At 43.8% G+C, this 25,600-nt stretch overlaps 1 protein-coding gene across 2 annotated transcripts in view; it reads right to left on the bottom strand.

Annotated features, from left to right (window-relative positions):
• The window catches only part of ATP6V0A4 (ATPase H+ transporting V0 subunit a4), a 66,704-nt gene that overhangs the window by 5,586 nt on the left and 35,518 nt on the right, over window positions 1-25,600 (bottom strand). For both annotated transcript variants that reach the window (XM_060245650.1, XM_060245652.1), the window contains 4 exons: window positions 22,121-22,239; window positions 17,942-18,158; window positions 10,874-10,981; window positions 7,211-7,348 (listed from right to left, as the gene is read on the bottom strand). In XM_060245650.1, the coding sequence (XP_060101633.1) occupies window positions 7,211-7,348; window positions 10,874-10,981; window positions 17,942-18,158; window positions 22,121-22,239 (582 nt within the window). The remainder of the gene's footprint in view (window positions 1-7,210; window positions 7,349-10,873; window positions 10,982-17,941; window positions 18,159-22,120; window positions 22,240-25,600) is intronic.

Raw genomic sequence — 25,600 nt, 5'->3', positions numbered from 1 at the left:
TGGCAGAGACACAGATGGCAGGAAATCCAGCCCCCTCCATTTCGCTGCAGGTACGACCAGCCCTGGCCCTTCCCTTCTCCCTCTCCTCCGCCGCCTCCTCTCCAGGTCTCTTGTGGGGACTCTTCCCTTCCTTCTTCGAAGGTGCTGTTTGTTTATCTTAAGGCTGGAGCGGAAGGAAGGGATCATTTTCCCGGCGGCTTCCTTGGGCTTGTCCAGGCTTTGTGTGTGGAGACGAAAGGTGGAGACTGGCATCAGTACCAGTGTGCCCTCTAAGTTGCAGTAGTGTGAGTTAGCCCACAGATTTTTAGCCTCCAGCTCACACATTTTATGTCTTAGCTCAGGAAGGGTTACCCCAGAGCACAATAATTTATGCAGTAGCTCACAACTTTAATACCGGTAGCTCACAATTTTAATGCCAGTAGCTCACAAAGTAGTTTTTTTTGCTCACAAGACTCTGCAGCTTAGAGGAAACATTGATCAGTACCCAAACTGGATGGAAATATGGGGCCAGGGTTATGGCTCAGTAATTAGATTTCTCTTTCCCCCTCTCCATGGGGGAGCTGTTTTTTGAGGTAGAGGCACCAAATTTTCAATATAGTGTCTACTGCCTCTCTCCAAAGTACCGCCCAAGTTTCAAAACGATTGGACCAGGGGGTCCAATTCTATGAGCCCCAAAAGAAGGTGCCCCTATCCTTCATTATTTCCTATGGAAGGAAGACATTTAAAACGGTGTGCTGTCCCTTTAAATGTGATGGCCAGAACTCCCTTGGAGTTCAATTATGCTTGTCACACCCTTGTTCCTGGCTCCATCCCCAATGTCTCCTGGCTCCACCCCAAAGTCTCCTGGCTCCACCCCCAAAGTCCCCAGATATTTCTTGAATTGGACTTGGCAACTCTAGACCAGACTCTTTGGAAAACATAACATATAATGTGGCCTATATGTAATTAGGGAACAATCATACCTAGTGGCCTTACAAGAGCAGTTGTAAGAATTTCTGGAATCAAAGCTAAGTTCTGAGTTAAATGCTAGGCATTTTAAATACTTAGAAGATACTATGCTAACACTATTTAGCAAGTAGGGGACCTGCAAAGACTTCCATGGTGGGGGACTCACTCCCCCATAGGGTTGCCAATCCCCAGGTGGGGACAGGGGATCCCCCGGTTTGGAGGACCTCCCCCCGCTTAAGGGTCGTCAGAAAGTGGGGGGAGGGGAGGGAAATGTCTGCTGGGAACTCTGTTATTCCCTATGGAGATTTATTCCCATAGAAAACCATGGAGAATTGATCCACGGGTATCTGGGGCTCTAGGGGGGGGGGCGTTTTTTGAGGTAGAGGCACCACATTTTCAGTACAACATCTAGTGTCTCTCCCCAAAATACCCCCCAAGTTTCAAAACGATTGGACCAGGGGGTCCAATTCTATGAGCCCCAAAAGAAGGTGCCCCTATCCTTCATTATTTCCTATGGAAGGAAGGAATTGAAAAAGGTGTGCCGTCCCTTTAAATGTGATGGCCAGAACTCCCTTTGGAGTTCAATTATGCTTGTCACAGCCTTGATCTTAGCTCCACCCCTAATGTCTCCTGGCTCCACCCCCAAAGTCCCAAGATATTTCTTGAATTGGACTTGGCAACCCTACTCCCCCACCTGATCCCCACAATCTTTCTACTTCCCTCCTTACAGTCACTGTAGTATCTCCCTTTTCCTTCTTCCTTTCTTCTCTCCTTTAGAATCTTAGAGTTGGAAGGGACCTCCAGGATCATCTAGAGACAGTCCAATCCTCTGCACAATGCAGGAAATTCCCAAATTCCTCCCTCCACACACAGTCTCCCTCCATTCCTCATGTCTTCCCTCTAGCCCCCATGTCCTCCTTTGGCTCCATTTTTCTTTCCCCCTCCCCTTGGCTTTGCTTCACCTTCCCCCTGGTCTTCTTTCCTGACTCTTTGGCCTACCACTATTGTTTTTTATTTGCCTAGGTCAGAGGTGGCTAACGGTAGCTCTCCAGATGTTTTTTGCCAACAACTCCCATCAGCCCCAGCCATTGGCCATGCTGGCTGGAGCTGATGGGAGTTGTAGGCAAAAAACATCTGGAGAGCTACTGTTGGCCACCCCTATCCTAGGTAATCCAAAATGGCTGCTGATATCTTGTAAGGTACTCTCCAGCTCTCAAGATTTTTCTAAAAATCCAGACTTGTAAAAACCTCTTCCCTGCTGTATCTGATCCTATTGTGCAGATGTTTTGATCCATGCTCTATGGCCAGGTTTTGAATTAGATATATTTAATGTGTTTATTATTTATTTATGAGATTTATATCCCGCCCATTTCACCAAGACAGGCTCAGGGTGGGTAACAACATAAAAACATATGAATTGATCCATTAAAATCCTTTAATTGTCAAATCAATAAATCGTAATCCATAATATTAGTTAAGCACAAAATGGCTGTAATCTATTAATCTGCTCTAGGCATGCTGGTGAAGGCACAGATATTTCAAAACAATGAGCTGTCAAAGGCAGGTCCTGCCAGTGTACAGAATACAGCAAGAGGGGCAGATGGGAATCAGATGCCCAAATCTCACCGGAAGGCCTTGCAGAAGAGCTCTGTTTTACGTTCAAGCTGAACGCATGAAAGACCATTGGTCCATCAAAGTCACTGTTGCCTACTCAAACTGGCTGTGGTTCTCCAGGGTCTCAGGCAGAGGTCTTCCTACCTAGTCCTTTTAACCTCCTACCTAGTGCTTTTAACTGGAGATGGATTGAACCTGGTACCTTCTGCATACCAAGCAGATGCTCTACCACTTAGTGCCTTCCTGGCTGGGAACTAGGGTTTCTTAAACCATTTAAACTGTCTTTAAAAGTTGAGGCACCTCCATCAATCATGCCACCTCCATCAATCATGCCAGCACATGAAAACAGTGTTGTCTCTGCTACATCCAGAATGGTCAAATAAATTCAATGTTCAAAATCAGTAAAGTGAAATCGTGGCATCCTGCTATGTATTGTTCCCTGTGATATAATAAGGAAAGTATGGGCTATTCTAAACAGGCATTCACACAAGGTGTAGACTAAAAGGCTACTGCATAAAGTCTCCTGTTATTTTAATACTTCACCCTAGGCTGAAAAACGAGATGTTACAGCAGGTACAGGGTCTGCAACTGTGTCTTTTCCTCCTGTTTCAACAGTAACATCTGTAAACACCTGGGACATTATGTGAAGTTGTCCTGCTGTATTCTGCTTGAAAGGCTTTCTGGAGCAGGAGAATTCAGCACATGATGACCTCACAAGTATGTACTTGGTGTCCTTTGACTTGTTGGTAACGAAAATTGCCGTAAAGTCACAACTGACTTATGTTGACCCTGTAGGGTTTTGAAGGCAAGAGAAAAATGGAGCTGGTTTGCCATTGGCTGACTCTGTGTAACAACCCTGGACTTCCTTGGTGGTCTCCCATCCTAGTATAAACTAGGGCCAACTCTGTTTAGCTTCTGAGATCTGACAAGACTGGGCTAGATTTAGAGTAGAGAATAAGACATGAAGCTGCTGACTTTGGCAGAAGCAACATATCTGATGTAACATCTACTTCCATACTTTGATAACATAAGAGAAAAAGAGCCCAGCAGGCTCAGACCAATGTCCAGCAGCCTGTCTCCCACAGTAGCTGACCAGATGTCCTTGGAAAGCCAACAAAGTCAAAACCTCCCACAGCTGTTGCTCCTTAGCAGCTATTTTTCAGAGGTAGTATGCCTGTGACCATGGAGGTTCCATTTAACCACTGTCACTAATAGCCACTGATGGACCTACTCCTTCCATGAATTTATCTCCTGTTAAAACCATCTAAGTTAGAAGCTCTCCCTGTCTCCTGCAGCAGTGGTAATTATGCACTGCATAAAGAATTAATTTCCCTTGACTGTATTGAACTGACTGCCATCAAGTTCATTGGATGGCGCCAAGTTCAATATGAAGATGTTTAAAGAGTTGTGAATGCGTTTAAGCAAATCCAGCAGTTTATGGGTCTTGTACATGGCAGCTTCAGAAGCAATGTTTAGTGAAGTCATTGGAGAGGAAAATTGATGGTGTTTCAGTTTTTTTAGCTCTTTCCTGATCCAGTCTGGAGACTGTGTACTCATTCAATCTGCCTGCCTTCCTACAAGATTGTACAGCCTAAACGTAACAAATGGCCCCTTTTGTGTTATTAGTTTTCATAACTTTCAAACATTTATAATGAAAAGTTGAAAGACAGTGACTAGCTGGAGCAAGTGTAGGGAGTACACCACATGCGTTTAAATAAACAAACAACTTGCGAGTGTTCCTTTAACAGATACAGCAACAATGGTAATCAACCATTTATTCAGCCGAATATAGATAAAAGATCTGTATTTGGCTACCAAAAGAGCTTCACCCAAATAAAAGCCGATAAAATTCAGCTTTTATTCAGGCGAAGATTCACTCGCCCAGTCATGCCAGTGACTAAACTCAGCAACCATTTAAAGCTTAAATCCCTGCTGAGCTGACTCATACTGCTGCTGCAGCATGACTTTGCGACTCAGTTCAGCAAGGAAATGCTTGCAGAGTTGAGTTCCAGAGCTCAGCAGGGATTTAAAGTTTAAATCCCTTCTCCATTGTAGTCTATAGGGATGGTCCCCATGGGGTATAATGGAGCCAGATAAATTTGGGTTTCCTGAATATTTACCCGAATACCAATACAAAACTGATACTGGTATCCAGGAATATTTGGAGAAACAATATTTTTGGGGTCCAATGGACCAGAATAATTAAAATAATGATTTTTTTTTTGCACACTCCTAAAGTGGACAGTTGATTCTTTGTATACCATTTAACCATTTATGTACCTAGGATGATTGTATTTATATTTTGATGTGCATCTCAGAAGCTAAGTAGGTGGGTAATTGGAGAGGAGACAACCAAGGAAGGCTCTGCAGAGAAAGGTAACAGCAAACCATTTCTGCTTCTCACTTTCCTTGAAAGCCTCTCACTTGGGTCACTCTAAATCAGTTGCAACTTGATAGCACTTACGTACCTAAGTACCACTGCATACTAATAGTTATTATATTTATCTGTTAAATATATGATATATTAGCTTTTATTGTTTCATTCTAGTTGTTTGAGATTTTGGCTTGGATCTTGATGGGCAAGCTAGCAAGACTAACACCATTTTCTTGTTATTGAGTGTTCCTTGAGCAAGCTTCGCTAATTTCAGTTATGGTACAAAACAGGATGTGGTGAAATGGGCAAGAGAGTAAGATGTTCCAGGATATAACTGAGTAGGCAGGACAGTTTCTGACAACTGAAAAAATGGTTTTGTAAGGTTTACAGAAAAACACAACTATTTCTGGATTATTCCAAATAAAGTGAAAGGAAAACATATGCTTAGGAAAGGAACTTATATAGACATGAATGAAGTTTAAGCTGTGTAAGCATAAGACATCTGCCCATGTCTCAGACTTGTTTGTCACACTATATAGAAAGTGAATGTTGATGTCTTACTACTTCCTCTGTGTTTTGCTGCCAAGGTTCCCTTTATTCAAATAAGTTCTGTCTGCTTCTGGAATCTCACTGGCTGTATTCATTATTGGACATTGGCACATCAGGCAATGGCCCACTTGGGCAACAGTCTCATGGTAGTTTTTCAGTAACGGAAGGACCTCTAGCTCCCCCATGCCACTGAGGACTTCTAATTTGCCCCCTCCTGCTGTTCCTGGGAGTCCTCTGTCCCCAGGAGAAGCTTTGGGGTGGGGGAATTTTGCGCACAGTGAGCTGGGGGGAGCCCTGTACTGCTGGCAGAACTATCTTTCATTTGTGGAGATTTACTACAAGATCCAAGCCACTGTTTTGATAGAACTTTGCATGCATCTAGAAACACCAAGAGCTCAGTTATTGTTAACACTGTTGATATACTTACACATCACACAGAAATCTGAAATTTGGTTCATGCCAAACACATGACTTGTCTTGTGAGTCTGCAAACTGAACATATGATCTGTACCATACAATTATTTTTTTAAATAGATCCAAGTAGTCAGTTGTGTTCGGCTGAAATAGTAGAACAAAATAGAAGTCAAGTTGCACCTTTAAGACCAACTTAGTTTTATTCTGAACATAAGCTTTCGTGTACTCTCTAAGCACACGTCATCAGACGAGGAATCCGGTACAGTGAGCAAAGGCACACATAGCTGGTAGTCAGTGGCTCAGAATGCAAACTGGTATAAATTTAAGAACCAATGACAGTATAGTAAAATTATCGGGTAGGGAGTGGTTTAGAATGCAAAATGGTAAAAAAAAAATTAAGATTCAATGACAAAATAGTAAAATTAATGAATTGAGCAAACCTTTGATCTGAGTAGCATGAGCATGCGAAAGCAATAAAACAGTAATATGTCAAAATGTGAGAGTGTCTGTTAATGACTAAATTGTATTAAGTTAATATAGTCATTAACAGACATTCACATTTTGACATATTACTGTTTTATTGCTTTCGCATGCTCATGCTACTCAGATCAAAGGTTTGTTCAATTTGTTAATTTTACTATTCTGTCATTGAATCTTAATTTTTTTTACTACTTTCCATTCTAAACCACTCCGTACCAGATAATTTTACTATACTGTCATTGGTTCTTAAATTTGTACCAGTTTGCATTCTGAGCTACTGACTACCAGCTACTTGTGGTTTTGCTCACTGTAACGGATTCCTCGTCTGATGAAGTGTGCTTAGAGAATACACGAAAGCTTACGTTCAGAATAAAACTAAGGTGGTCTTAAAGGTGCAGCTTGACTCCTATTTTGTTCTATTATTTTTTAAATGTTATGTATACAACTGTAAGTGTTGTTGCCGATATTATGTATATAATGAAATATAATTAAAATGTTGTAAGGTAGGTTTTTAAAAAATCAAGCACATATTGGCAGCTAGTATTCTATCAAACAGCAAACCAGACTGTATCATGTACGGAATAAAGGTTTGTAGCAGTCAGGAACGTATCATCATGCAGCAGAATGGAGGGGTTAATTAAGCCTTATCCTTAATTAAGCCTTATCCTTAAATCAGGAGAGGGGGTCAAGTGGCAGCCAGGAATTTATCATCCACATTTGTAAAGTACAGGTTTTACCTTAGTAAATATTTGCACACATGCACAAATGTGAGGGGGGAGAGGTCAGGTTTTCCAATGCCCTTCTTTAAGTCTGCTTGTTCAACAATCCTACCTCTTCATCACCATCATCATGTCCCCCATGGCCACCATCACTGTGGTCTTCTTGGCTTGATTTCTCAGAAAGTTTAGATTTAATGATCTCCACCTCAACGTCGCCAGTGGGACTCTCCGACATTTCAGGAGATACCAGCTTACAAGAAAGAAGATTACTGATGTTACCAGTATGTTAATGGAAACCCCGTGGACTTCTGCCTTCTTCCAGAATGTGCATGACATGCTAGTGACATAATACTGATCTCTGAAGTAGTTAAAAATAAATAAGTATAAAGAGATTTCACATTGCTACTGCCAACATTAGTATAAAATTAATACACATAACATACATTTTCCTTCATCTGTCTTTCAAGGAATTTATAAGACAACAATTTCACCTCCTGATATACTAGAAACTCAGAATCAAACTATATGTGACACTGGAGTTACATTACTCGAACTCACAACCTGTACTTTTGCTCTGAAAAACAGTAGCAGAAAGGGTTGATATGAAGAATAGGGAGGGTTAACTCTGGCTCTCCACATGTGATTTCTCATGAGTTGGTTTGTGTTTGCCTCCCCGCCCCTTCTGAGGCTTCATTATATTTTAGGGCAGTGATTCTCAAACTTTTTAAAGTGAGATCCACATATATGTATTTTCTTTATTTGGAAAATTAATATGCCACCTTTTCAGAGTACTTTAATTTTCCAGGCTCTATGGCCATAGTTTTGGCATTGTGAGACCTGCTGTTTTGCCAGCAACTGTGACTGGTATCCTCAGAGGCATAACCCAGAAAATTGGAGTTCTCTGTGGGTCAAAGTGAGAAGACTCGGCCCTACCCCACCTTCCTGAGTAGATATAAATTATCTGCCTACCACCTTCTCAGCTCTCACAATGCCAAGACCATAGCCATACAGCCCGGAAAATCTACATTAACTAATGATACAAAAAGTACATAAGCAGGAAATCCTTTGTTTTGTATTTAGTACTAAGTAGCTACAAGGTGCCCTAATCTCAGAAGTGGGAGGGTTTAACTCTCACCCATGTTGTTTTCCTGATCTAAATGTCTCCAGGGCAATTGGCAGCTGGGGTGGGGTAGGAATTAGACAAGGAACAAGCACAGGGGAAATGGTTAAAAACCCTTCCCCATTACCTCTCTCCCAATCTGATCTGGGCCTCCAAACTGCTTTGAATTTTCTTTATAAATTAGAAGACATTTAGGGTTGCCAATCTAAGCTTCCCAACCCTCCCGCCCTGGCGGGGGACCCCAGGATTTCCACCCTCTTCCCCCGCTCCCCAAAAAAACGGAATCGGGGGGAGGGGGTGGAAACGGCGCCGGGGAGCGGGCGAGGCCGCCGCGCCACTCCCACCCCCTCCCCGCCCACTGCAGCTGCTCCTCCGAGATGGGCCCAAGCTGAGCCCATCTCGGAGGAGCAGCCAAGAGGCAGCAGCAGTGCAGGGGAGGGCGAGGCAGGCCAGGAGCATGGCGAGCCGTAAATCCGGGCCCTTCTAGGACCCGGACTTGCGGCTCGCCATGCCCCCGGCCCGTCTCCACCCCCCCTCCGCTTCCACCCCAGAGGCGGAGCGGGCGAGGCCGCTGCGCTGCTGCCGCCTCTTCTCTGCTCGCCGTGGCTGCTGCTCCGAGATGGGCTCAGGCTGAGCCCATCTCGAAGGAGCAGCCACGGCGAGCGGAGAAGAGGCCGCCGCGCCGCTGCCGCCTCTTCTCCGCTCGCCGTGGCTGCTCCTCCGAGATGGGCTCAGGCTGAGCCCATCTCGGAGGAGCAGCCACGGCGAGCAGAGAAGAGGCGGCAGCTGCGGGGCGGCTCGCCACGCTCCCCGGCGCCATTTCCCCCTTCCCCCTAGCTCCACCCCAGTGTCTCCTGGCTCCACCCCCAAAGTCTCCTGGCTCCACCCCCAAATATTTCTGGGGTTGGACTTGGTAACCCTATGCCAATCCCCAGGTGGGGGCAGGGGATCCCCCGGGGTTTGGACACCCTCCCCCCACTTCAGGTTGTCAGAAAGCAGGGGGAGGGGAGGGAAATGTCTTCTGGGAACTCTATTATTCCCTATGGAGATTTATTCCCATAGAAAATCATGGAGAATTGATCTGTGGGTATCTTGGGCTCTGGTGGGGCTGTTTTTTGGGGTAGAGGCACCAAATTTTCAGTATAGCATCTAGTGCCTCTCCCCAAAATACCCCCCAAGTTTCAAAAAGATTGGACCAGGGGGTCCAATTCTATGAGCCCAAAAAGAAGGTGCCCCTATCCTTCATTATTTCCTATGGAAGGAAGGAATTGAAAAGGTGTGCCGTCCCTTTAAATGTGATGACCAGAACTCCCTTTGGAGTTCAATTATGCTTGTCATAGCCTTGATCTTGGCTCCACCCCTAATGTCTCCTGGCTCCACCCCCAAAGTCCCCAGATATTTCTTGAATTGGACTTGGCAACCCTAAAGACATGGCTCAGAAATATCTCTTGTCTAATCAAATTGTCATAAATTGACCTATAGCTAAAAAAAAGTTTAAAAAAAAATCAGATACACAGCCAGATCAGGGGCTGCATAAGCTTGCTGGACAATTGTCTGATTCCGGAAATTCCAAGTCAAAGATATTTGAACATCTTTCTCAAAAGGGACCTGCCTTTCATATACAAGTCAGGTATTGCGCTTCCAGAAAAGGCCATTATATGCAATCTGATCAGTTTGCCTTTAGAACCAAGAACCATCTGTGTTCTCTCTAAAATATTCTGGATGCTGGTTTTGAGCTAGGAAGTAAAAGCAGAGTATGGTTTTCACTTTCTGGTTCAAACAGATGTTACCCTTTATCAACAAGAAAATGTTTTTTTATTTCCCAAGTTTCATAAGTTACTTTGGGCATATATCTACACTACATTTTATCAGTTTTTTAAACCAAACATGTTGATGGCTCACAGGAATCTCCAAGAAATGATAACCACTTACAGAGCTAAACAGGCCAATTTCCCCTATTTTCCTTTAACTGATGCTCAAATGTCTTCAGAATTCTATTCCTCCCACAACATTTACGGTAGTTTTCACTGTGCTGTTATTTTTTGGGGTCGGGGGGTGGAGTGTCTTATCATCACCTTCTTCAATTTTTGCAGGGAACATTGCCAAACATTGTTTGTGGATTGTTTATGTTTTGCTATTCTATTGATTGGCACTGGCCATCCGTCTTACTATTAGAAGCAGTTAACTGTAAGGGCCCCTGGGTATCATGATTTGGTAAGGGTAATTAGAATTCACTTTTAGCAATAACTATCTACTTCAAATTACCATTTTCATAGGTCTCTGGGAACACAGAAGAACCATCAAACTGGTTTAATGTATTAATTAACTTTCAATATTGGAACTTGACGTAGTGTGCAGATGCCGATTTCCAGGAATTGTGATCACAATCAGCTGTACCTTTTGTTGCATGCCGCATCACCAAGTAGAACTCATGATTCAGATTCCAAGCTACCTGAGACTTCACCAGAGAATTCAGAGCAGGCTTAATTACATTGATTATCCATTGAAGGTATTGATAGTCAAGCAGAGGTGAAGACAACACCATCATATTTATGTCTAGTCTTTGACTCACCTAACTTGACTCACTAACACTGACTCACATGCCACATGCAATGCATATAAAAGTCCAATGTTGTCAGAGATCGTCATTCTTACCATACGCTGAGCTTTCAGGTGATTAGCACGAAGGATGAAGGGTTTAATCAAAAGCATCCACGGAATAGAAATCAGGGCCATAATTACCAGGAAGGTTTGCACTTCTTGCTAGAAACAATACATTTTCAAAAACATGAAGGATTTCAAGTTAATTTCTTTCTTTCTCTCTCTTTCTTTCTTTCTTTCTTTCTTTCTTTCTTTCTTTCTTTCTTTCTTTCTTTCTTTCTTTCTTTCTTTCTTTCTTTCTTTCTTTCTTTCTTTCTTTCTCTCTTTCTCTCATAGAACAGGGGTGGGGAACTTTCATCTCGAGGGCTGTATAAGGCCCTCGAGGTCACTTGGTGTGGCCCTCAGGGATTGCTAGACCGAACCGAGCCATGTGGCAGCCTCCCTGGGGCCTGGCTGGCCAGTGAAGATCGTGGGGCCCAGCTGCACTGTGCAGCAGCCTCCCCACAGCCAGGCAGGGATCACAGGGCCCAAATGTACTGTGTGGCAGCCTCCCTGGGACCTGGCTGGCTGACCAGAATAGCCGCAGGGCATGGAAAAGTTACTGTCACAGTTCAGTTTGCACTTGATCATCCCAGATGGTGTGACTTAATATGCTAATATTAGGGGATGTGGTCTAATATGCTACTGAGTTCCTGCTGGGTTTTTTCTACAAAAAAGTCCTGGACCTATGAATTTGCCTAGGGCGGCTGGCCAAGTGTGTGTGTGTGTGTGCCAGATAAGGCTCTCCACACATGACTTCAAATAGAAAAGCAATTATTTGCATTAATTTTGCTAGCCTGAATCATTCTTCCTCGGCAGAGCACTGTTTCTTAAGTCGATAATTTTTTATGGACTGCGAATGATGTTATAAGTATGCATATGGCCCTTGGCAGAAAAAAGGGTTCCCCACCCCTGTTACAGAACATGGTTCTATAACACTGAAAGACAGCAGCACACCTCACCCAATGGATTTACAGAAAATCTGGATTCAGAATCTCAATAAATCAAGATAACATTACTACAAATCTGCACACACTGTGAGGCCTTTTACCATCTATCATTATGCCTCTTTTCACATATATCTGCAGTCACGTGGGATTTGCTTCTCTACATTAGCCATCTGTGAACACTGAATTCATATGGATGCAGTGATGGCATGGACCTTTTCTACCCAGTCACCATCCCACCATTCCAATCAGGTGATGAGACCATTCTAAATTGTCCAGCCTGTGTGGTATTCATACACATTCTGCAGCGTTGTGAGATAGTACCATTGTGATCACTCACAAGATATGTGTTTGCGAAAAATGCTGCTGTCAGTGTGTTGAGGATTCTCCACATTGCTTGCATAGCCACTGTGAATACAGAGGCATGCACATTAGTGACAGAGCATCCATAAAAAAAAAGTCTTCTCTGCATTTTCCTGTCATCTCCTCATGGCTGACATGCCCCCTGCATTTTTTCCCGCTGAGCCATCAAAGAGTTACTGTAGGGCTTTAAAAAAGCAGTAATTTCTAGTGCTATAGCATTATAGTGCCGCAGCATTATAGCTCTATAGCAGTTAACTGGTTTCTTTTAAAGTCCTCTAAAAGCCTTCTGATGGCAAGACAAAAAAGTAATGCAGGGAAAATGTTGCCTCTGAGGGGCTGATGGCAGAAAAATGTTGCTAACGTGGGCAGGACCCTGACAAGCAATACAATGCTCACCATGCTTTCAGGCCAGCATCTGGAAAGAGGAGGATTACAAAATGACATTATATGGAATCTCCAAACAAAAAATAGGGCTTCCATTTTTAAATAATGGAGAAAAACTTCCATGTGGAAGCTGGGAGAGAGAAGAGTGCCAGAGTGACAAGACTCTACCAGGGTGAGAAAATCCCTTCAGAGAAGTTTGATCACTTATATACAAAACTGCTTAATTCCTGGTCTGGGTGGAGGGGGATACCAAATGGTTTATGATTCATTATGAGTACTTCCAGCTGCAAGACAAGATGAGATATAAGCCAGAGGTTGCACAGAGACAGCAAAAAAGTAGACTTAACTGGGCAATCCAGTCAGTGAAGAAGACAGAGTGTAACATTCCACTATAACATGCCCACAGAAAAAGTTTCTTCTTTCTAATCATCTTAAAGGCTTTTTCCCATGTAGTAGCCCTTCCATATCCTAGCCTAACTGGTTTAAATAAAGCACGTTTTCCTCAGGCATTGACTATCTTCTATGTTCTCAAAGCTTGTAGAAGCTATTATGAAGACATTCTGTAGCCATTGGCATTAGACTCTCAGGCTTACAGCATAATTATCTAAAGCCCAAACCTGTAGCTAACTGCACAAGATCTCCATCATTCCCTCCCGCACCTCTTGGGCCAGAGATTCCAAGAGACAACATTGACATTATAAAGCAAATGTAGAGATGTGGATCTGGATTTATATCCATTTTCAATACATTTATATTATACTTATAATTGAAGTCTTATGTGACTTCCTAACTTAAATCTGACCAAAGCCGGAAGTTCCTAATTTTTCTGCCTGAAAGGCAGATGTTGAAAGCTTCTGTCAGGCAGATTAACCCCACCATCTAATATGCTCAAAATTTGCTTTAAACCAGAGACTCAGTCTGTTTAATTATCCTGTGGCTTCTGGAAACACTATTATTCAGGCCAGAGATGGTAAAATTACTGAGAGATTTCCTGAGAGACACTTCAACTTAGAAGTTGTTACTGACATGGTTAATTATGTCTGTTAGGAAAGATATTTCTCCACTTCCTAACAGTGTTTTGAATTGAAGATTATTTGCTTGGCATGGGAGATGTGTACATTTCTTGCTCAAGGGTATTCTAATAAATCATTTGTGTTTGCTAATCATTATTATCTGAGCTGATTGGCTCCTGTAAACTCCTGTTTGACATTTTTTATGTAATCTGGAGCAGAAAGTGATGTTATGTGTCTTACTTACAAATGTGTACAAAGTAGCTGGATTTGGCTAGCCTCAGTAACTCTCAGAGACAATGCTATTAAGTCTCTGTATGCCTATCTACATATCTGCCTTTCATATGGAAGGAAACCTGCAGCTTTGTTGATATAAAAATGTTCTACTTTCCCAGCAGTTGCTCTGTTAACTTCCTTATTCCCACGTTCTAGTCCCAGGAGTTACTAAAACAGACAGCTAGACCTGGCCTGTGATAGGCAAGAGTTTTACTAATCTACAGCTAAAGCTCTGTGTGTTTTTGGGAAAGGTTAGCCAACTTGAATTCTTCAAGTCAGATCATCCAGACAGCTTGACCTGCTTCTGAGCAGTCCACTTCCATATCTGCCACTATTAGGACTAGTTTATGAATTAGGCTCAGTCATAACAGTCATAAGAAAAAGTTCTGCTGGATCAGACCAGCAGAGTCCTTCTAGGCAGGCATCTTGTTTTACACAGTGGCCAACCAGTTGCCTTGGAGAGCCAAGAAAACACATAGAGGCCAAGGCCTTGCTTTGATATTGCCTTCTTACACTGGTATTAGGGGATTTGCTGCCTTCAGGACTGGATCTACATGTTTTTTGAGGGGGAGGGCAAAATTAAAAAATGATGCCTCCTTATGGGCCCATTCTATCTTATGGACCCATTGAATAGAATGGACTCCATACCCAATTTGGTGCCCCCCTCTGGTGGCGCCTGGGGCAGGCGCCCCCCTGTTCCCCCTAGATCTGGCCCTGGCTGCCTCTGAATGTTGAGCTCCTCTTTATAGCTAGTCAACAAGTGCGTCAGTCAAAGTGAGGCAAAAATAAGTGTCCAGGCTCAGGCAGTTAACCAAGGGAGAAACAAAGCACACAGTCAAAACAGAGTCCTGGGGTCAAAGCAAAGTATCCAGTACTACTGGGCAAATCCAAAAGGTATGCCAGGTCACAGTCTGAGAAGCCAAACTCACAGAGGTCCATAACAAAAAAACAGGACCAATGACAGGCACACAAGGGTGGGGGACAAGTTGCTTTTATGCTGGCTCATCCTCTTCTGGTTGCTTTTATCATGAAGAGTCATTCAACGACAGATGCAACTCATCAACCTGCTGAGTCATGCAGAGGGAAGCACAGCTTATCCATGGCTGAGCAGCCTACAGGGCTGCCATCCCTGATCCTGTGGTAACTCAAGCTCACAGGCAGAGGCTGACCAGTGCTGAGCTGCCAGCCATGGGTTACAGTGCTGATCCTGCATCTCCCTCTGGGCCCACCTTCTCTGGTGTTCTAAGGGCTCTGGTGACCCTGAGGGTAAGGCTGGCAGCTGCAGGACTTTTGCTTCAGGGCCAGGGCTGCAGGTGTGGCATGCTGGCTTCAGCCTGAGATTCTCCCTCTGCACCTTACAAAGTCTATTCTTTGTTCATTGGGTCTTCCTGCAGCATCTGAGGGTTGGGGCCAGCTTCCTTTGTTTCCTCCTGCCTTTGGCAGGCAGACTTGCAATAGTTAAGTAAAGATGGTCTGAAGCCAGCAGAAGAGTAGATTTTCCTGGTTGCTTATACTACTGAGCAAGCCTGACCTTGAAAGTTTCATGTGAGCCAGTTTGCTGTGCATGAGAGGCCATTTCCATGCCTGTAGGGTGTACCCTGAATACCATGCTAGGTGTGACCAGCTATTGTCAGGGGTTTTTTTGTAGCAAGAGCTCTTTTGCATATTAGGCCACACCCCCTGATGTAGCCAATCCACCAAGAACTTACAGGGCTCTTATTACAGGGCCTACCGCAAGCTCTTGGACGATTGGCTACATCAGGGGTGTGTGGCCTAATATGAAAAGGAGTTCCTATTTTTAAAAAAGCTCTGGATATTGTACAGCTATGCTTTAATTTCAGTAATGTCATTCTCTCTTCATACTTTATTTCATGCTATGGTCACCTTGAGGATAGACTACTGTAACGCCTCTACATGGGGATGCCCTTGTCTCAAATCCAGAAGCTGCAGCTGGTGCAAAATGCAGTGGCCAGGTTGTTATTAGAGCTCCCGACACGGGAACATATTCAACCTGTGTTGAAAACACTCCACTGGCTGCCTGTGGCATTCCGGATTCGTTTCAAAATGCTGGTGCTAACCTTTAAAGCCCAATATGGCCTGGGACCTGTCTACCTTTGGGACTGCCTTTCTCCACATGTGCCCCAGAGAGCACTGAGTTCAGGATCTCAAAATCTTCTAACAATCCCCAGGCCAAAGGATACCCGGGTGACTACCGCCAGGAAAACTCAGAGCCCTGTGGGACTTTTCACAGTTCTTCAGGGTTTGTAAGACTGAACTATTCTGCCTTGCATTCAATAACTAATGGGAGATAGCTGTCAAGTTGCCACATAACTGATAGCCTTGGCCAGGGCTTTTTTTTGTAGCAGGAACTCCTGTGCATATTAGGTCACACACCCCTGATGTAGCCAAACCTCCTGGAGCTTACAGTAGGCCCTGTAAGAAGAGCCCAGTAAGCTCTTGGAGGATTGGCTACATCAGGGGTGTGCAGACTAATAGGCAAAGGAGTTCTTGCTACAAAAAAAGCCCTGGTCTTGGCCAACATTACTGTAACAACATCACAATCATCATATTTGAGAAGATCTTGTGTAATTTTAATTGTTTATTTTATGATATAGTAATTTCTTGAGTGTTTATACTTTATATTCTATGTTGTGTTTTATTGCTTGTTAGCCACCCTGAACCCATTACGGGGAGGGTGGGATATAAATCTAATAAAATAAATAAATATTCCAACTCTCCATGGAGCACTATCACCCTGTGACAATTCCTATCTGAAAGGTGTATATAGTAATCAACCTTGAGCTTTGCTTTTATTCCCCCATCCCATCTTCCCCCTCCAAAAAAAAGTCATTAAAATTCCTAGAATTGACAGATGCTAGCCAGAGCAAAACTAGAAGTGTAAATGGTGAAGGAAAATCTAGATATGTCATCCTGCAGTAATCTGAAGTTCAAAACAAGTAGTGAGTGAATGCTAATTTTGTTTACAACCCTAGAGGCACGTTCTGACTCTGCTGAAATTATCAGTCTGGTGCAGGTAGTCTTGTGAATCCTTATCAACAGGTCACACTTAATTAACAGTTTCAACCTGGAGGAGACAAACATGCTGAGTGTGTTTGATATTCTAACCACAGCACAATTTTAGAGATAAGAGCCTTTGGGTGAGCAGCTGTCAACCAACCATTGCCTTTCAGTTAGCACACTATTGCCCTACAGTTCATTTGCAATGAATTGTGGAATAACTCGAAGCGATCAGCACCGGCATCGGGAAATGAGGGAAGCAATGGCTGGCTGGTTGGGACAGACTTGCAGAATTATGAGCATTCTGGAACAAAAGCCAACCTACATTCCCAAATTTTCACAAACTGTATTGCTCTATTGTAAAATAAGTACAATCACACAATGGGGTATGTTGACATGATGAAGTAAAGGCACATTGATACAATCAATTTATTTTACAGGGAAAGGTCATATCAAGGTGACTGTGGAATAAATTGATTGTATCAAACTGTCCTCAGCTAGTAGGCCCTGGGTTGTTACTACCAACAGGTGACCTTTCCCTCATTTTTTTTTTTTTACTTGCTTTCTCTGTGTTTCCACATGATGAGCCTGACATATAACCTCATGAAATCCAGTCACTAAAACACATACACAATGTAAAGTTACATTTCAACTGATTTCCCACTAGCCTTACCTCACTCTCACTCTCACTCTCCTCTTCTCAGCAGGGCTTCCATTGGATTTCGCACAAGCTGCCCCGAGGCTGTAACGTGCTCCGCCTCTTTTGTTCAGCAAACAAGAGCCTCTAAAAACCAGTTTCTGTTTGCTGCATGAAAATGGCGAAGCTAGTTGCAGCCCCGGGGCAGATAGTGTGAAATCCAACAGAAGCCCCACAGAGAAGAGGAGCATGAGACCGGCATAAGGCTAGTGGGAAATTGGTTCCTCTGTCTCAATCCCATCCTATGCAGTCACATTAATAAAAACACATTTCCTTTGGGGACTGTTACTTCATGACATTTCTGCTGTAAACCCAACCTAGTACATTCAGTCTGGGTTTGACTGACATACATCCCCCTAAGCATTAGCAGAAGATGAAAAGTCCATACCTGGTGTTTATATAAGAATGGGTTTGTTTCATTATTGTAGCTAAACAGGAACATATTGATAAAGTGGATAAGGATGCTCGGTGCAGTTTGGGCATCTCTGACATCATACTGGCACCACTTGAAAATAATCATGAAAACCAGGTAACCAAACAGGGTGAGGATGAAGATCATCTCTGGAATGAACTGGAGAATGATGTTTATGGATTTCTTGAAATAACTGGAAGAAGGAGAAAACGTTATTGTGGATGGTCAAAGTTTGCTGTGTCAGGTTCTGACAATGTACAAAATCGGACATGCCAAAGGAAGGTTTTTAAAAAGGTTCACCAAAAATATATGGACAATGGTGAAATTGGGATGGAAAACCATGTGGAAACTCTCATTCAGTTGACCCCCCCCCCACTATACCAAAAATGTCTTACAAGGTCATGTACAATGGTGTCATGTAGCAAACAAGAGGCAAAATATCGATCTGAGAACACCCCAGTTCAAATCTCGCCTCCACCATAATCTCATTAGGCGACTTTAGGCAAGCCACTCCCCATCAGCCTCAGTTCCCCATCTGTAATATGACATTAACAATAGTTGCCTACCTTATAGGAGCATTATAAGGTTTACTGAAAGTATGTGAAGCACTTGGAACACTTAAAATTTTACATAAATATAATTATGTGAATAAACTGTCACTTACACAACTTTGTAAAAGTTCAGTACAGACAGTATTTAATCTCATTCTGGTTGAAATATATTTATAGTTTCAGTAATAACAGTTGACTAAGACAAATGTTAGTTTTTGAGCTGTGATTAAATTAAAATTTAGGGAGATAATATTATGGAACACAGAAGAAATGACAGAACTAATTCCCACAGAACCATTATATATATTTATGTTGTGGATAAGAAAAGATACAGAACTGCTAATGAATCTTGAAAGTAAGTCAAATTCTGTCTTAAGTAGAGAATCTCATAAACTAAGGCAGCAATGGATAGAAGAAGAAGATATTGGATTTATATCTCACCCTCCACTCCAAATTTCAGAGTCTCAGAGTGGCTCACAATCTCCTTTATCTCCCTCCCCTGCAACAAACACCCTGTGAGGTGGGTGGGGCTGAGAGGACTCTCACAGCAGCTGCCCCTTCCAGGACAACTCTGCCAGAGCTATGGCTGACCCAAAGCCATTCCAGCAGGTGCAAGTGGAGGAGTGGGGAATCAAACCTGGTTCTCCCAGATAAGAGTCCACACACTTAACCACTACACCAAACTGGCTAAGAACAGTTAGTAGGACAGACTAGGGCTGCCAAGCTCCAGCTACGGGCGGGGGATCCACTGGTTTGGGGAGCAGGGTGCGGGGGGGATCCCTGTCCCCAAAGAGCCCCATCATCACACAACATGCTTTGTATGATGATGTCACCTGTAAGTGCCATCATCATGCCAGGGACGCTCTAGGATTTGCATTAAAAACTCTATGGTACCACAGAGTTTTTAACACAAATCCTAGAGTGCTGTGCTGGGGACATTGTAGGACATTGTAGGGACATTGTGGTACCATAGAATTTTTACTGTGAATCCAACAGTGTCCCCAGCACGATGACACCATCACACTATGTGCTCTTTGTACACGCAAGAAGAGTCCCCCACCGCAGCAGCGGAGGGACTTGGCAACCCTAGGACAGACAGGCTTGGGAAAGGTTTCCAGGGCCAGGAAGCATAGCAGAAAGTGGTAGAAGCAAAACTAGGAGAGAATGTGTGAGCTGAATAGTCATTAACAGGAGCGGAGAGTTATACAGGGACAGGAAAGAGTGGTGGCCAAACATAATGTGAACACTCAGCACAATCTGGAAAAACTACCTGGGTCCAAGTATGTTTCCAGTTTCACAAAGAGAAGTGATGGATAAAGAAGTGGGGCCTATCCAGGACTGGTAGCATGACACCCCAAAGGAACCCCCAGGCTACAGATGGGAGTTCATCATGGCCTTGATGAAGTAAATAAGATGAAACAGATACAAGCACCCATATGGCATACTGAGTGGAGACAGGAAAACGGTCTGTGGTATCTCAAGGTAAAACAGGAACGAGTTCAAAACTCCCTGTATGCAGTGGTGGGATTCAGCAGGTTCGCACCAGTTCTACAGAACCGATACCTAATGTGCTATCAGTTCGGCAGAACCGTTTGTTGGCTGGGTGCCTGCTGTTAATTTTTAAAACAAACTCTTTTAATCTGCTAATCAACATGGTGGCATGGTGAGGAGCCTGAGTGCTGAGGCTCCGAGGAAAAATAACAAAAACACCGCAAAACACCGAAACTACATAAACGTAGAGTCTGTTGAATTTACTTATCAACTGAGAAACATGTCTGGAGGAGCACTGGCGGTGGGGGCACCGGGAGGCGGCGAGAGAGGCTCTGGAAGCTGGCTGAGTGAGGCATGCGGGAAGTGCCGGAGGCTGGGGCCGCTGCAACCGCGGTCTGGACTGAACGGTTGGCCGGGCAACTGGGACGGAGAGCCGGAAAGTGTGGCCTGTGCGGAGCAGAGGTCGCTGGTGGGGCGGCAAGGCACATGGAGTCGGCTGGAGGGGGGTCTTGGAAGCCGGCCGGGTGGAAAGATGTTGCTTTGTGATTGAATGGGAGGTTGCTGGAGGCTGTGGCCATTGTAGCCGTGGACTAAGGTGAGCGGCTCGGTCGGGCAGCTGAGACAGAGAGTCAGGGAGGCGAGGCAGGAACCGTGCAGAGAGCTGCCACGGCTGGAGCTCGAACAGGACTGGCGTTGTGCTCGGGGCTCGAACCGTGGGAGAGAGAACGAGGAAGGTGCGGAGGGGCAGAGGAGTGAAAACTAGGCCTTAGAACAATGAGCTGGTGGATTCAGGAGGCGGGGCCTCGCGATGAGCGTGGAGGAGGCTGAGACGCCGGTCTGGACTGCGCTGTTTGGCCGGGCAGGGTCGGACGGTGAGAGGAGTGGCTGGCGAGTGGAGGGAGTGCAGAGCGGTTGGGATGCCCACACCCATACGAACGGGTGGCGTGTGACAGGCAGGTGAGCATAGGGACTGGACGAATGGGCAAGCGGAGTCTAGTGTGTGCGAAGTTTGAGCAGTGCTGGGAAAGGAGTGCAGAGCCGGGCGGTGCATCGAGAACGCCGCTGACAATGAGTGTATTTGCATGGTGTGGCCGGAGGTTGTGACAGATGGAGCCCAAGGAACGGAGTATTGTGAGTGGGTGAGGTGGCGGACTGCCCCTGGGGTGTTGGCCTTGGTAGGCACCCCCAACGTTCGCCCCCCACTCTCCACCTTCCCACCCTGCGGACACTACCTGGGCACGGCTGGGTGGGCAACCGGGAACTCCCCAACTGGGAAGCCCTGTACGGGGCTCAGGTGATACGGGGAGTCCCGGGGTGTGTGCCGAGCTGTGAAAGATCAGAGAAGAGGTGGTGCCGACAGGGCTGTGCTCTTCCCTGGCCAAAGCTGTAGGGGCTCAACTGAGCAGCTGAGAGGACACGGGGGAGGTCTCACCCCCCCCCCCCCAGGTCACCAAGCTGTGAGTACTACCAGGCCCCAAGAAAGCCACTTCCATGCGAACTGCACTCTGATAACAACGCACTGGCACTTTAAGAACAGCACTCATGAACAATATATATCATCTACCTCCTTAACTCAACTTGACTTAGTAATTGGACTTCCATCCCACTGACTATAAGATTTTACTGACCACTAGTTGGAATTTATTATTAATTAATCAGGGTTTTTTTAGTCAATTGATTGGTAAATGTAATTATTATTATATATTTATATATTGGAATATATATCCATATTTATATTTTTAGCTTATTAATTGGGAAGATTGATGGGGGATTATTTATTAATAATGCTGGGAATGAATTTATTAATTTTCAACTAATCAATTAGAGGGAGTATTAGGGTGGGTTTTCAAATATTAATCTTGAGTAAATAAGTAGTGAGTCAGACAATTGAGGGACCAAAGTGGCTGGTGGGGTGCGAACCTAAGTGCAAGTGGAGATAACCTAGGTGGGAGGGGGAGGCCGTCCTAATATCGGCCTAATATCGGCAAGATTACTCTGGGCATAGAACCTGTTGTTAATTTATTTGAATCCCACCACTGCCTGTATGCCTACAAGATGGCTCACAGCAGGATATCATCAACAACATTTTCAGTTGCGGGGAAGCAAAACTTACATATGGTTGAAGAGGCTGAGTACAACGCCAAAGACCATGTGCGTAATCCCCATGACAACAGACATCTTCATTTTGTAGGAGTTCAAGAATGTTAGCTTGTTCTTAGCAATGTTCCAGATCTTGGGAAACAAATAAGAACTGAGAAATTATGGAACTTTGAGAGCATAGGGCCTTTTAAGGTTATCTGATCATAAAGGGAGAAAGCATAATCCCACTCAGTTTCACAAAAATGCCACCCATTTTATCCAAGCTAGTTGTGAAATTCTTCAATAGGACTACACCAACAAACAGAGCCAGACTGCAACCATCTGTCAATGGGAAGCTGCTGTTTCATCCAAGAATGTCAAAGGAAAACATTAGCATTTTAACAAATAGAGAAAGTAAGGCACCAGACAAGCAAACTGATTTAAGATTCTGCCAATCACTGGATTGGGTAAACACATTAGGGCTGGAGAAGAACATGGAACATTGCTCAGGGAGAACTGGTACAAAAAGGATTTTGAATATAACAGTATAGCTTTTTCTGCTTCCAAGTGTTAGTTGATTAAGGGCTGTTTCGTATATTCAGCAGAATGAAACAATAATTTGTCTAGTATATTCCATGACAGCTAATTTTGGAATGAATAGCTGATTGGTCCACAGGAGCGGAATAACCCCTCCCTACACATAGAAAAACAAGATTTCAGGAAGGAGAGCTCAGCCTAGTATTCTGTGTTCGAGGAAAGAGGCGAGGGGAGGGGGAAATGGGGACATGCTGAAGCATGCAACTTTCTACCTGTACCCTGAAGTGGAAAAATGTTCTCCACTTGGTTTTGCAGAATGCTGACCTGAATTTTCATATGTAATCTCTTGCAACAATTGAATGCAATTTTTTGAACTTTTTATTTTAAAAGCACAGGTTTTTTATTTCTTGCATGGGGTCACTTCTCATGGTACTTTATTTTACCTTAGTATTCCCAAACAAAATGGAGCATCCATAATAGTACAATACAATACAATTTCTGTATAATAATTTGAATTAATTTCTGTATAACAATTTTAATAATTGATTATTGATTAATAATTTGAATTAATTTCTGTATAATAATTTTAATAATTATTAATATTGATTTCCTTAGCCTAACCACTGTTGATAAATTGTAAAAGAAATTGAAATGAATAAATTAAAGCACCTGGGTCTTCGTTTGGAGAACTTGGGCTAAGACATTATCTACATGAGACTTTATTTCCATTTTTTTGATTGTCTAGTGTCTGTGTGATTTTGGTTTGGATATTATATTGCTTTATATTACCTATCATATTCCTTCAGAATGATTTATAGCATACTAAAAAGTAAGGCTGTTTATCAAGAAATAAACCCTTTTCCAGGTAACTGCTTATCTAATCCAGTCAAGTATAAATTAAGGGCTTCAACACATTCTCATTTTTTACACTTGTGTGTTAGTGTTGCCTGAGGGGTTGTTTTTCTGTTCACATATGTTTTACTCCCTCTAGTGGTCACTTCAATATTACATTGCTTTATGTCCTGCATATCTCTCCGCAGGGAGCAAAACACTTGTGGAACAGAAGGAAAAAAAACCCCAAACCTGAAGTGACATGAACACAAGTGAGAAAAATGAGACTGCAGAAAAGTCCTATATCTAGATATCTCCAAAATCTCAGTACGACGGCACTTTAGAGGATATTTTGAAGGAAGTGTGAGATAACATTACACTCTGCCATTTATAAATAAGAGTGCCCAGAGGCCCTAAGCTGTGCTAGGTGTCATTCTTGACTTGCTATATTCCCCACTGGTAGCATCTATGACTTGGTAGTTTTTTGCTGACCATACCACTTAGCCTGCCCTAGTATGCACCATGACCTTACACTGAATAGCACATGATATGATTTCAGTAACCTTTGAGCAGCCATATTGACAGCTCAGCAGCTACCTCATCCCAAGAACAGTGTTTTGGCTCCAGGCAATGACATTCATGATGAAAGTACTATGTCCATATAGAACAGACTCAGGGAGTAAGCCCTTGTAAGTTTCATTCATGGACAAGGTTTGGTGTAGACAAATTTGAAGCAATATGCCCATTCCTGCATTATGCCATACTTGATTAGACTGTGTAGCAGTTTGATCCATCATGGTGGGGGCCATGGCTAACTGGCAGAGTATCTGCTTTGCATGCAGAGGTCTCATCAGTCCCTGTTATCTCCAGTTAAAGGGTAGGATGATATGACATTGGAGGGCCACTGCCAATCAGAATAACCAAAACTGGCCTCAGCTGCATACATTAATCATTGGCTATCATTATTGCTATAACAACCATTCACAACTGCATTTTATGATATGGCTAAGACAAAATTCAGGAGGTAAATGATTGCTGTATTGCCCAGCAGTGTGTACATGCAGACCTTAATACGGGGAGAGGGGGGAACCTTTTTTCTGCCAAGGGCCATACACAATTATCAGCTTAAAAAATGGTGCTCTGCCAAGGGAGAATGATTCAGGCCGGCAATCCCCAAGAGCCAGACCAAGTGATCTCAAGGGCCGTAAACGGCCCTTGGGCTGGATGTTTCCCACCCCTGCCTTAATAGAACAGTGGTTGAATTCAGTATAAGGTATATTTCATGTGTATGTGGGAACATGGTCAACTCTCCTGCCTTTGGTTGGGTGGTCTGGATAGCCTTAAGACAATATGATCCTCTGTGAATTTTTCAACAGTTTTTAATGTGTCTTGGAAGCCCATCTAGCAACCAGTTTGGTTGAAAAATGACATAGAATTAAGATTCATTAAGTAAACCAAGGTGAGAGTGCAAGATCATAACCCTATTCAGGGCAATCTAAAGCAGGGGTGTCAAACATGCAGTTTGGGGGCTGAATCAAGCACCCAGAGGGCGCCTATCAGACTCCAGAGCAACTGGCTGTCATCTACTTCCTTCCTCCTCTCTCTTGCTTCCTTCTGCATCACAGCTTGCTTTGCAAGGCTTGCTCAGTTGCACAGGAGCTACAGAGCAAAACCTCTTTTTTCTCCATTGGCTGAGGCTCCTCCCTTGGGGAGGAAGGGGGGAGTAATAGCTTGCTTTGCCAGGCTCTCTCAATTGCACAGCAGAACTACTGAGCCAAGCCTCTCTTCCTTCTATTGGCTGAGGCTCCCCCCACCCACCCCGGTCCCCTGGAGAAGGAAGGAAGCAGCCAGCGCTTCCTTTGTCCAGTTCCCTGGATCCCATGGAAGAAATACAAAAAAAGCATCTTTAAAACCAATGAGTGCTAACGTTTTAAGCATGTTTTAAGTTTTTTAAAAAATATATGAACAGAGCAGGAGTCAAGTGCACCTTTAAGACCAAGTTTTATTCAGAAAAGATCAGGTATTGTCTGATGAAGTGTGCTTAGAGAGCACATGAAAGCTTACGTTCTGAACAAAACTTGGTTGGTCTTAAAGATATACTTGACTCCTGCTTTGTTCAACTGCTTCAGACCAACACGGCTGCCCA

Source organism: Heteronotia binoei, chromosome 8, assembly GCF_032191835.1.
Source record: "Heteronotia binoei isolate CCM8104 ecotype False Entrance Well chromosome 8, APGP_CSIRO_Hbin_v1, whole genome shotgun sequence".
Classification (NCBI taxonomy): domain Eukaryota; kingdom Metazoa; phylum Chordata; class Lepidosauria; order Squamata; family Gekkonidae; genus Heteronotia; species Heteronotia binoei.
The sequence above is the reverse complement of the archived record's forward strand: the minus strand, read 5'-3'. Positions and strand labels throughout refer to the sequence as shown.